This window comes from Saccoglossus kowalevskii, chromosome 17, assembly GCF_978046115.1.
Source record: "Saccoglossus kowalevskii chromosome 17, keSacKowa6.1, whole genome shotgun sequence".
Lineage (NCBI taxonomy): Eukaryota > Metazoa > Hemichordata > Enteropneusta > Harrimaniidae > Saccoglossus > Saccoglossus kowalevskii.
The window spans coordinates 9,230,332-9,243,376 of record NC_140657.1 but is presented as its reverse complement, the minus strand read 5'-3'; the positions used below and the strand labels follow the sequence as shown (position 1 = coordinate 9,243,376).

Genomic DNA, 13,045 nt, shown 5'->3' with positions numbered 1-13,045 from the left:
GACCAATCAACTCCACATATATACATCGCACATCAGGTTGTATATCTTGTGTCTATAGTACAAACAGGGACTATGGCATTGACAATGACTTGTTTCCTGTTGTCCTGTGTGAATTTCTTGTTCTGTGATAGTTTGTTACTGTCTTCACATTGTTATAAGGTGACATTCAATAAATGATTGTTGTGTTTACAGTGAGTGGAGAGGACTATTCCATGCAGTTTGATTCTCACACCGAGGATGAAATAGATGAGAAATCATTCCGTATGTTACTGCCATCAGAGAGTCATCGGAGGAGGAGTTCTCGTGGCAACTCTGACCATGCTTCATCGTCTGTAAGTTTTATATAATAAATCATGATTCTCTATTTTTTATATGATTGTTAAACTTAAACCATGGTACCACACGTCCTTCTTTTTTTTTTTGCAAATTAGAAAAGACAAATTTCTTCTATATAAAATCAGAAACTATTCGTTGATTCTTTTATCATAGCTGTCTAGCTTTAATTTTACAACAATTGGGGGGGGGGGGTGATCAAGACCTGTTTTTGAATATGCAAATTAATCAGTTATTTGATCATTTGTTGGAAAGAAACCTGAATATGAAATGGCTAGTGGAATTCATTGTGTTGTAACTCTGCTACACTGGGTGCGTTTTAGATAGAAATAGTTTATAGCGTATCGGTTCAGTCACCTTTAATGGTGTTGTTATTGTCATTTTACTTGAAATAACTGTGAATCATTGATGCATGAAGTCTCCACCCACCCAGCATTGAAAGATGTTCCCCTTGTGTTCACTCTTATTGTCACCATGGCAATACTGGAACAATGTATTGAATGGTCCTTAGCCATCATTAATTCGTGTCACTGTGTTCATGACAATCTTACTAATTAGTAGCTTGCCAATCTAATAAAATATAGAAATCTGGTGAACAAAGAAAAGTTTGGGTTTATGATTGTGCAATAATATAATGCCAAATGTTGATTAAAGTAAAACAACAAAACCTATAAGTGATCTGATGACCTTTCACATTCTTATATCCACTCTTGCCCCTTGGTCTGGTCAGTGGAAATACCTTTAAGTAGAATGTTGTCTGTGTCAACATCTTTCATGGTTTTTAGTTGAGAACAGTTGAGGATTGAAGGTTAAATGTTAGAATAAAATAAAATCCTGACTCATACTGAGTCTTCCAAAGTCTTGAAAATCATAATTCAATCTGCATGGATTTTTCTCTCAAATATATTATTAGTTTGTGTTAGGTGCTGGCTAGTAAATTGTGAAGCTGGCCAGTAACATGTATATTTAGGTCAACAAAATTATGTGGTTGGTAGCCTCTGGCTAGTAGTGAGAAATGTAAATAGCTGTGAATACTGTATATTTATGAGGAATACTTGTGTCAACTGTTAATGACTGTATATTGACTATGGTGTGTTTATTTTTACAGGATGAGACTACCTTAACACATGATGCTTCCAAGGTAAATATATTTATTTTCACACACTTATTACATGCAATCAATTACACACATCTGTGATACATGAATATGGATTATTTTGCTGTCCAGTGAAACTGGTAATGATCATTGACTGCTGCTACACATCCAACTGTTTACGATAGTGGCTATCGCAAAATTTGGACAGAGTCCCGTTAACCCGCAATGTCTGCAATTATTTTGGAGAGTGAAACATCATGTATAATGACTGAGAGTTGTATAGTAAAAATATTATTTCCCAAATTTTGGTGTTTCTACGCTCGCGCAACAAGAACATTTGCCCTAAGGTATATAGTCTCCTCCAGTTTATGCACAAGTGATGCTATTCTTTTTCAATGAAATATATTTGTCAGAACACAGCCAATACATAGCTAGTGTGTAGTTTTAGTATGAGTTCATTTAATGATCAACTTCCAAAACCTTATTCTTTGTACAGTCACCTCAATGGGGAATGGATGACATGTCCTGTTCTCCATTCAGTGCCGAAGAATCGTTCAATAAATTTACTGCTGAAATGGTACGTCAGTATATGAGAGAGGAAGAGCTACGTGCACAGCATCAAGCAGCATTACTCAGACTTCGTGAGAAAGCACTGAAAGAAAAGACAAAAGCCGAGATGGCTTGGTTGGAACATCAGAAAAGGTATGCCAAGTGGACATTACTGACCAATATTAGAGTCTTGATAGCTCAGCTGTAACTATTTTATGGGGATGGGATTGGGGGTGTCATTTCATGAATTTCAGTAATTCTACTAATTATTTTAATTCATCTTCTTGGTTGTTTTAGAAGTATATAAAATAAACAAGTAATATAATTTAATTAACAACTTAGTTAGCCGAGAATGCTTTACACAAACCGAAATCACAACCTCAGTGGTGAATTTAAGAGAACATATACTGATTCATACTAGTATGACATGACAATGGAGGAAGTGAAGCCATATATGGTCGGATGCTGTATTAATGATGGAAAATGAATGCAAAACTGTTAGCGATGCATATTTATGAGCTGCTGTAACTGATTTATAAAAATCCGATAAATAATTGTTTTTCGAATCTTCTTTGCTGTTCATGTGCATGATGACTCGTAATAAATACCATGACAACAAATGGATATAATTTCAGTATTGCAATTATTATTATCATCATATGCGTGTCGTTTTCCATGTTTGGGTCAAATAACTGATCAGCGAATGAGGGTGTGTCTTCGGCATGAGCCGAGTGAGTCCCGACTAACGTGAACACATCTACTGTAATTTCTCTCCAAAGAATGGAGGATTACAAATTTTGCCATGTGCCAAGATCCTGTAGTGTGAACGTAGCAATTGTCTGCTGAAAGTATCCACGGTTTGCCAAAATTTATAACAAAACATAGCATCTACAGGCAATGTGTAATATAGTGTATAAGTACTCAATCTCCTATCTGGAATTATTGAATGCGTAGCCCACCAAATGATTTTTGATTTATATAGAAAAATAAACATGATTGTTATTTGTTGTAGAAGAATGAAAGATAAAGGTACAGATGAAGCCATGCCTCCAATAAGAAAGAAACAACGTGGATTATTGATGAAACTCAAACAAGAACAGGTAATCAAATATTTGACAACATTTCCTGAATGCATTTAGAGACTCCGCCTTCCATTTATTATGTAATAGTAGATCAGCTGGTATCCATCTATCACTAGATGTTGGTACATAGATCTTTTTGTGTTGATCTGTACCTGTAGTCTTTGTGATGGTATTTTTGTAATTTCTGATGCATTTGGTGTCCTTAATGTTGTTATTTTTTGGATATTTGGATTTTATCAACACAGTAGAGATTTCCACCAATAAACTTGCATAACAGAAACATGGGAGAATATGATAACAACGATTGGTTTAATGTTGTTTTTTTCATTTGCATTACCAAGTTAGAACTGAGTTATAAATTTGCACTTTTCTTTAATACTGAATCAGTGAAAGTGGTTGATACCACCAGAACCTTAAACCAAATTTGTGCATCGCCCTCCGTGGTAGGTAGGAGTATCACATATCCCTCTTATGTCTTGTGCACTGCCTGTACCATGTGACAGCTGCACTCCCTCTACATGTAGCTTATGTGTAAGGTTTAATTTAAAGTTTTTGCTGTGTTTATTACCCAGGCTGAGATTGAAAGACTAAAAGCCGCTAATAAAGCTGCCAGTGAGGAAAGAAAACTGTTATTATACCAACAACAGGAGATATCACGAATTAAAAGAAGTGCACAGGCCTACTGGGAGCGAGTCAACGGCAAACCATCTGCTGATGATGTTAAGAGTGATGATGATATCAGCTTAGGGGTGAGACAACTTTCAAAATTTTAGTTTGTAGTAAATAGTAATGGTGTTGCACGTAATCAAGAGTGTGGTTGGGTTCTGTCGGCCACATTCCAACTTGAGTACGATTTCAGTGGAACAACTTGAACTCTCACGAATCAATTGATTTCACAACAATACTGCATTTATTTGCGAACAAAACTCTTCAACGAAAGTATAAACTTCTGATAAATACATATAAACTTGTAGAACTGACCCACAGTTGGGCACGAACTAAAAACTGGAACACAACTACCATTTAATTTTTAAAAAAGGAAATAGAATATTACGGCGTTTTCCACGCAGACTGAGGTTAACCAATCAGTGACTGCGTACTAAATCAATAATAGAATGTCAGTCAACAGCTATGGCTTATTATGGTTTCAGTGATAAAGAGAAAGAGGTCATTTTCAGCCATGTGTTTTTGAAGACAGAGTCATTAATATCATTCTGTGTGCTAGCAAATAGTATCACAGTGGTGCTGGTGTTGTATACTATTTTCCATGGTTATTTATCTACTAAAGCTTGCATTAACCTAAATTATGATTCCAATGTCTCAAAAAACATATTGTCATGTACCTTCCCAACATCCCATCACATGACAGGCTAGCTAATGTCATAATAAATAGTTTAAATCCCAGACATGTATGCTTATTACCATATTTGGAGTCTGCTATTGTTCTGGCATACTACCATATTTCGAGAGCATGCTATTGTTCTGGCATATTACCATATTTGGAGTCTGCTATTGTTCTGGCATATTACCGTATTTGGAGAGTCTGCTATTGTTCTGGCATATTACCATATTTCGAGAGCATGCTATTGTTCTGGCATATTACCATATTTGGAGTCTGCTATTGTTCTGGCATATTACCATATTTGGAGTCTGCTATTGCCCTGACACATCACCATATTTGGAGAGTCTGCTATTGCCCTGACACATCACCATATTTGGAATCTGCTATTGCCCTGACACATCACCATATTTGGAGAGTCTGCTATTTCCCTGACACATCACCATATTTGGAGTCTGCTATTGCCCTGACACATCACCATATTTGGAGTCTGCTATTGCCCTGACACATCACCATATTTTATGAGTCTGCTATTGCCCTGACACATCACCATATTTGGAGTCTGCTATTGCCCTGACACATCACCATATTTGGAGAGTCTGCTATTGCCCTGACACATCACCATATTTGGAGGATCTGCTATTGCCCTGACACATCACCATATTTTATGAGTCTGCTATTGCCCTGACACATCACCATATTTTATGAGTCTGCTATTGCCCTGACACATCACCATATTTGGAGTCTGCTATTGCCCTGACACATCACCATATTTGGAGTCTGCTATTGCCCTGACACATCACCATATTTGGAGAGTCTGCTATTGCCCTGACACATCACCATATTTGGAGTCTGCTATTGCCCTGACACATCACCATATTTGGAGAGTCTGCTATTGCCCTGACACATCACCATATTTTATGAGTCTGCTATTGCCCTGACACATCACCATATTTGGAGTCTGCTATTGCCCTGACACATCACCATATTTGGAGAGTCTGCTATTGCCCTGACACATCACCATATTTGGAGAGTCTGCTATTGCCCTGACACATCACCATATTTGGAGGATCTGCTATTGCCCTGACACATCACCATATTTTATGAGTCTGCTATTGCCCTGACACATCACCATATTTTATGAGTCTGCTATTGCCCTGACACATCACCATATTTGGAGTCTGCTATTGCCCTGACACATCACCATATTTGGAGTCTGCTATTGCCCTGACACATCACCATATTTGGAGAGTCTGCTATTGCCCTGACACATCACCATATTTGGAGTCTGCTATTGCCCTGACATATCACCATATTTGGAGGATCTGCTATTGCCCTGACACATCACCATATTTGGAGTCTGCTATTGCCCTGACACATCACCATATTTGATGAGTCTGCTATTGCCCTGACATTTTCTCATTACTTTACTGTGTTCTTATTGCAGCTTGATGACTCTATCTCTGATATTCCTGAAATACTATCTGATGGATCTTCCCCAAGTCCAACGAAGATGGACCGAACGAAAGGTTTATTCACATTTCTGCTTAGATGTCTTAGATATCTCAGTTATCCATTGTAGACGGTAACAGTAATCAGACATAGCAAAATGTATAAAACTTGTAATCTGAAGGGACATAATATAAAATACAAACTTGCCAAATGGAAGATTATCTGTCATCTTCCTCATACATGTATATTCATTATTATTGGGTCATGTTATTAGGATACTAAAAATGAACAAAAAAATGGGGTCACCAGAATGAAGTTTTAATTTAATTTAGTGAATTCCCAGTAGGGTAATAGTTTTCTATTGCTTATTATGGGAATTTCTTTGTGATAATGTATAGCATATGTGCATCACTACAATATGTGCTACTATTTTTTGAAATAACAAATTATATTTTTCTTATTCCAGATGACAGTCAGTTGTCAGCTTCAGAGAAACAAGCCAAAGTGATGCAGAAATTAAAAAAGATGAAAAACCAGTCAAATGAAAAGTAAGTTTTGATGGTTATTATTTCCCCAAAACTACTTAAGCCTAATGGATTTCAAAGTGAATTGTTATAAGAAGTTCACTTTAAGGAATTTATAAATCTATTTTTATTTTCACACCAACCTCATAATTGCAGATTGATTGACACTGACATTTCTTTGTAGGTTTCTTACGAGAAGAGAGCAACAACTGATGAAAAGAAGACTGAAGGCAGAAGAATTGTTGAAGTGGAAAAAGAAACTTGATGAAGAAGAACTTAAAGTGCAGAGCATGGAGAAAGAAGCATTGAGACTGCTGGAGGAAAAAGCCAAAGCAAGCAAAGCATCCAAGGAGAGTAAAGGAACTGACGGTAAACAGAAAGAAGCGGAAGATAAAACAAAGAAAGAAAAAGGTGAAATGAATAAAAGTTAAATGCTGAGATTATAAATTGAGTATAAAATTTCTTTCATGTCACATGATTTACAGTTGATATTTTTTTCCCTGTTACTAAAAAGTGTTTGTATTCATCTCTAGATAAACTGTTATTGATGAAAGATGTTAAAGATGATAGTTCCATTACAGAGGATATCAGCCAAGCTAGTAGTATACCTGAAGATATACCTACAGAGTCTGCCACTGATAAGAACAGGTGAGTGCTAAATATGTACATTTCCAAATACATTAAAATATGACAGTTTCAGCGGTGTATGCTGTACTTACTGCACTAATACAAATAATTATTACAGTGCCAGAGTTATGTGTAACATTTTCTGAATTTGATAGCGGGGTTATAACAATTCCTGTTTAAATTTCAGGATTTTATGGTAATCATGAAGACAAAAATCCTGCTTTTCATTGATTTGTGAAATTTGAGAAACTCTTTGTCCCAAAATAAAAGTGATTTACCTACTTTTACTTTTATTTCGAGTGCTAGCTCATATTAACATCAAGAAAATGTACATAATAAATGTATTAAAAAACATGGCTCAGCCAAGTACCCAAAAGTGTACTACATTTCATTACATCTGGGCTATAAATAGCTGTAATTATTGCATCACAATTAGGTCTTAGAAATGTATCAATGCTATAAAAAAGAATGATGTATTATCATTGTTTGTATTACTGACAATGTGTTCTGTGATGTAAAATTACGGATTGCATTATTTTGTACATGTACTTTTATAATATTTTTAAAATAAATCTCACAAGAGCATTTATTTAATGATATTGACAATGACTGCGGATCAATATAATATTAACCTTTTAGATGCCATAATCCTTCCTGCCAAACTTTTGCACCATCATTTTGCCTATTTTTTAGTATTTTTCCATAATATATTTCGAGTATTTTGGACTGAAGGGACATTATTTTCTATATTCAGGTCTTGATCAAAATTTTGAAAAAAATCTATGAAAATTTTTTTTTTTCAACGGTAAAAAAGTTGACTTGGCTATCAAAGAATTTTGAATACGGTACCTTACCTATCTTTCATATATGACATAGCAAAATATTACTATAATTGTGTCATTCAATTAAAACTAATTATCTATGTCCCCTCTTATTAACAGTTTCCATGTTCCAACTGGTAACGGTTTCTCAAGCGATGATACGATAACTGAAGATTATGCAAATGAGAAATTTGAATCTGCTGATAACACAACGACTGTGACAAGTCGTGGGCTAACACCGCGTTCTAGGACCCCGCGTAGTATTTCTATACGCTCTCCGTTGTCACCAGTCAGAGGTAGAAGAGATGAAGAAAGCGGATCAGAAGAATCTTTTTCTTTGACCCAATCGGGTGAGTCATCATTCTGTAGAGTTTTGGGTTTTTTTGGAGAGAAAATTGATATTGGGCTGCTACGTCAAGTTTTTAGTGTATTTTAAAAATATCAAAATATACTTTATTTATTATTATGTGTTTAACTCGTATGTGTGCAATAAAGTATTATTATTTATCTCTATTATTGTATGTACCAAGCTGAATGAACCAATCAAAGTGTCTGTTATATGATTGGAAGCACCGGCCAATCAGGTCATGGGTTTCATAACCGGTGCTATAATTGCTATGCAGCTACACATCTGACCTTTGTGCTTTTCTTTGATGACAGAGACTACGTCTGATTTGAGTGATGTCGAGGGTCGCATTACTGCTCTGAAAGATGAACTGAAAAGGCGTAAAACAGAAGTTGAACGATTACGAAAACAACAGAAAAAGAGACACAGGGAGAAATTACGTGCTCAAGAAGCAAGTTTGAAAAAACAGTTGGAGGTAAGAATTAACAAGCAATTTTTGTTTGAGGGTAATTTATGCAGTGAATTATTATTCTGAAGAAGACAATTCTCAGACACAAATCCCCTGATGTTCAAGTTGTTCCGCTTCTTTACAATAGGCGTATGAGAAATACATTGAGAAAACCAAAGCAGACTTGGTGAAGGAGAAAAGTACTGATAAAGTAACTGTCAAACCACAAATCAAGCAACCTAAAGCAGCGGAATCTCGTCGAATAAAGGATCAGACATCGCCTAGGCAACAGAAAACCTTGAGTGAACTGGATACCAGTAAATTACAGACGAGTACGCCAGAGAAGAAAGATTTAGACACGAGTAAAACTAGCAGTAGATCCTCTGCTGATGACCAATCTGAGAGTTATGCTTCAACTACAATTCAAACTGAAGGTGAGTTATTAGTCAAGAAACACTGTTTACAGTAACTAATGTAGTTCTGTGTATTTTTCACATATGGCAATTCAGTTTAAATATTTTCTGAATAGCTTGTGAAATTGTGGTTCTTGTATCTGAAAATTGTTAATGTGTAATAATAAATTTGTGAGTTGTCTTTATTAACAAAGAAAAAATGTTTTATTTTTTTACAGACTCAAGAACTGCAGACCCAAGTCCAAGACGTAGAACTGCAACACCAAGAAGTTACAAAGAAGACAGTGTTGATAGCATTAGTATTCGTTTGGGTGAGGAAGGTCCAGAGGTTATTACACCAAGACCGCCACCACCACGGTCACAGTCCCCTGATTCCCGCCCAACATCACGTCTTTCTGATATCACTGATGCATCAGATATTCCTGAAGACATTCCACTATCTGCTAGAAGTGCCAAGTCATTGTCTGAATACACAACACCAAGATTGCCAGATATCCAAGAAAAATCAGATGTGTCTTCCGGGGAAATTAAATCCCAGTCTGATATTCCTGAAGAAATTCCCAGCCAAGTGCAGGATTCTGCAATAACTGAAGATGTGAGTAAATCAGAGACACCATCACCAAGAATCTTGCTAAAGAGTGACAAGGAAGTGTCTGCCAAAGCTAGCCCTGAGATGATCAGGTTGCCTGAAAAAATTGTCACAGACTCTGGGTCACAAGAACAAGAGGACTTGACACGGTCATTTGACAAATCTGAACACTCAGAAAGTGAGAAATCAAAGTCGTATACTTACAGTGAAGATTTCACTTCTCCGTCACCGGCAAGTCCAGGATCGAAATCGGGCACTGACGATGAGATAAGTGAACTCAGTATGCAGTCTTACAAGTCTTCCAGTGAAAAATCAGAAGAGTTGGTTATAGATCTCAAAGCTGGCTTGGAAAGATATGAAGCGGAGATGAAACCTGCTTTTGAAGGCAGAGCAAGTCCTGATGGGAGCGTGACACCGGTAGATGATGATAAAACTCCAGTTGCATCACCTTCAGAGACGCCCACACCTAAAGATGATGAACTTATACATTTAAATGTGGGAGACAGAGTTCTTGTTGGTGGAGTAAAACCTGGCACTCTAAGATTCAAAGGTTATACATCATTTGCTGATGGGATATGGGGAGGTATTGAACTTGACAGTCCTAATGGAACTAATGATGGTTCATATGCAGGAAAAATTTATTTTATCTGTGATCCTGGATATGGTATCTTTGCACCACCAGATAAATTAAGTGCCATGCCAGATGGTTATCGATATGAAGAAACTGAATCAGACATTGAAAGTATTGAGGAGGAGATGAAGTCCAGAAGCCCACAACGTCTGTCTCAAGAAATGGACATATTTGATGAAGAAATCAATAGATATGAGACAAGTGAATCTTCAAAACAAACTGTCAAGTCAGGCACCGTTGATGCTGGGAAGAAAGAAATATCTGATGGAGATTCTACTTTGGGCGAGAGTGAACTTGAGAGAATTATCAGTCAATCAACAGAATTTACTAAGTCATCACAATCGTCTGTTAATGAAACAAGCTTGAGTCAATCACAGAAGGATAAGATGCATGGACGTACAATGGAAGACGTTGTTGACTCCATCACTGATCAGTTAACAGTCGCTGTTGTCAAAGACACTTTGATACATGTTTCGAGTGTGTCAGAAAAGAAGTTATCACCCCAAGAAAAGCAAACACCTTTGTTGGACATGTTACTAGGGGAACAAGAACAGGTGGATTCTAAGGACACAGAAACTAAAGGTGATGATAAGCTTGTTGATATTTTCACTAAGACTCTGCTAACAGAAGCTGTAGCACAGATGCAAAACATTAAACGACAAAGGGATCAAAAGATTGCTACTGCTGGTGAAGAAGATGGCAGAATTACTCCAATAAGTGAGATAGATCCACCGTCTTTAGTTTCAGGTGCTTCTAGTCCAGAAAAAGAACAGTATGACTCTCTTTCTCCTGTTTCTCGTATGGAGACACCCTACACTCCAAGTCCTGTAGATAACAAAAGAGATGATGATGATGAACCTCTCAGTGATGAAGTGTTTGCAGATAGAATCAGAGTAGAGAATAACCAGGATGATACATCCTTCCCAGAACCAGTAGCTAGACCGAGTTCTCCAATACCTGGAGAAACTGGCGACTCTCAGTGGAAGATGTTAGAAGAGGATTTTGCTGATGTTCTTGGGGATGGTGAATGGTTTGATGATGATTTTGGTTCGATGCCTAGAGGTAACTCAATTGTAAATGTACCACAACGTACGCATCCCGATGGTGAAGACTCTGCCGGGGTTTCTCAGAAAATATCATCTGGTGAGAGATCTACAGGCGTCAAGAAGGTAGAACTGCAAAGACTTACAGAAGAACTGTTTTACGCTGTGCCTCACAATAAGAAAGAAGTCTCCGGTCTCACTTCTGAAGCTGCAAAAGTGTTTTTCAATCAGTATAAATCTGGAGAGCAGATCTCAGACATTGCTGTTCCAGACAGTTTTCTCGGCTCTGACACTAAAGGTTCCGACGTTGAAAGCGTCAGTAAAAAGGCATACAAACTCATGGTGTTTGATCTCACCCGAGAAGTATTCAGAGACATTTATTCTGATGATACCCCTGTTTACAGACCAGCCTGGATGAAGCCAAAAAGAGTAACTAAGAAATACTATCATAATCCTCAGCCTCCAGATAGTATCTCTGAGCTCACAGCCGTTGTTGAGGAGCAAGTGAACTACCTCCTTAGTCTGCAAAAGAGACCTCAGTCTGACTTGGTGTCTTTAAAATGGATCAATAAGAAAAAGAAAGACCATGTAGATGAAATCCTGGTTGAAGAACTCCGAGAGGAGGAACCCGAATGGGTGAACTATGACGATGACGAGCTAGCGGTGAAAATGCAACTTTCAGACTCAATTTTTGAATCACTCCTCACTGAAACTGTTATGGTCCTTAGTACTGTGCACAGGCGGAAAGAACGTAATGATGGAGATGTTCAAATCACAGCAATATAACAAAACCAACTCTTCCAACTTGATTGACACATATCCATGACTATAAAACTTTAATGCAGATGGTAAAAAATATGTACATGACTAACCTACCTACCTTCAAATGTAAAAAAAACAAGTAGTTTTTTCTAACCAGCCAGGTTGACTCACAACACATGTAAATAATTAAGTAGTAATTTTAATGTATATTTTTAAAATGTAGATTTTGCTATTATGTTCTTGTGAAGTTTGATTTGCAGATAACAATAAAACCAAAAGGTAAAAAAAAAATAATCCAGTGAATTTTGCAACAGAATTGATGTGTACACTAAATCACACTTCGCCTTGCTTTTGATTTTTTTTATATGAAAGGTACCAAAAATTTTTACCAAAATGTTTTGTTTTCTATGTAATTTATGATAAATAAATTGACTCTTTGTTATTAACTGGCATTGTAAATAGAACATTGAGTATAATAATAATATATATACACCTTTTATTATAATTCGGGAAAAGCTTCCATGCTGATAAGTTGTAGCAGCAATCTATGGTGGTATTTAAATTACTGACATTTCTTGGCAAGGAGGAACATTTGGTTTAATATGCCCCACTGCAGATCTGAACATAGTTCAATTTCCAAATTTCTGTATATCATATGTACTATTTTCTACGAGTCTAAACTTAACAGTTAAAACTGTTTAAAGTTGGTACCCTGTTGTTGCGAGTGCTCAAACTATGCATGTACTGTACAAAGCTTTTGATATAGTTAATGTAAATTGATATCAAATAGTGCTTTTTTAACTTCTTCTCTTAGAACTATTTTTTCACAAATGACTTGGTGCTGATTGTAATATTCATGTCTGTGTTATGATTGTGTATAATTGTCTTGTGATGTTAACTGTACATTAAAATAATCATTAACAATAAATCAGCACAGGAAATTACTCAAATTTGTCTTTTTTTGAGATTAAATAGCAACAATCTAATAAT

At 36.5% G+C, this 13,045-nt stretch overlaps 1 protein-coding gene across 1 annotated transcript in view; it reads left to right on the top strand.

Annotated features, from left to right (window-relative positions):
* The window catches only part of LOC100367703 (centrosome-associated protein 350-like), a 33,342-nt gene extending 20,343 nt beyond the window's left edge, over window positions 1–12,999 (top strand). Inside the window, exons 29-41 of the mRNA XM_078006298.2 lie at window positions 193–332; window positions 1,442–1,474; window positions 1,926–2,131; window positions 2,991–3,078; window positions 3,633–3,809; window positions 5,847–5,928; window positions 6,318–6,399; window positions 6,560–6,786; window positions 6,909–7,023; window positions 7,944–8,173; window positions 8,484–8,644; window positions 8,766–9,051; window positions 9,249–12,999. Of these exons, the coding sequence (XP_077862424.2) occupies window positions 193–332; window positions 1,442–1,474; window positions 1,926–2,131; window positions 2,991–3,078; window positions 3,633–3,809; window positions 5,847–5,928; window positions 6,318–6,399; window positions 6,560–6,786; window positions 6,909–7,023; window positions 7,944–8,173; window positions 8,484–8,644; window positions 8,766–9,051; window positions 9,249–12,079 (4,658 nt within the window). The 3' untranslated portion in view covers window positions 12,080–12,999. The remainder of the gene's footprint in view (window positions 1–192; window positions 333–1,441; window positions 1,475–1,925; window positions 2,132–2,990; window positions 3,079–3,632; window positions 3,810–5,846; window positions 5,929–6,317; window positions 6,400–6,559; window positions 6,787–6,908; window positions 7,024–7,943; window positions 8,174–8,483; window positions 8,645–8,765; window positions 9,052–9,248) is intronic.
* The last annotated feature ends 46 nt before the right edge of the window (window positions 13,000–13,045 follow it).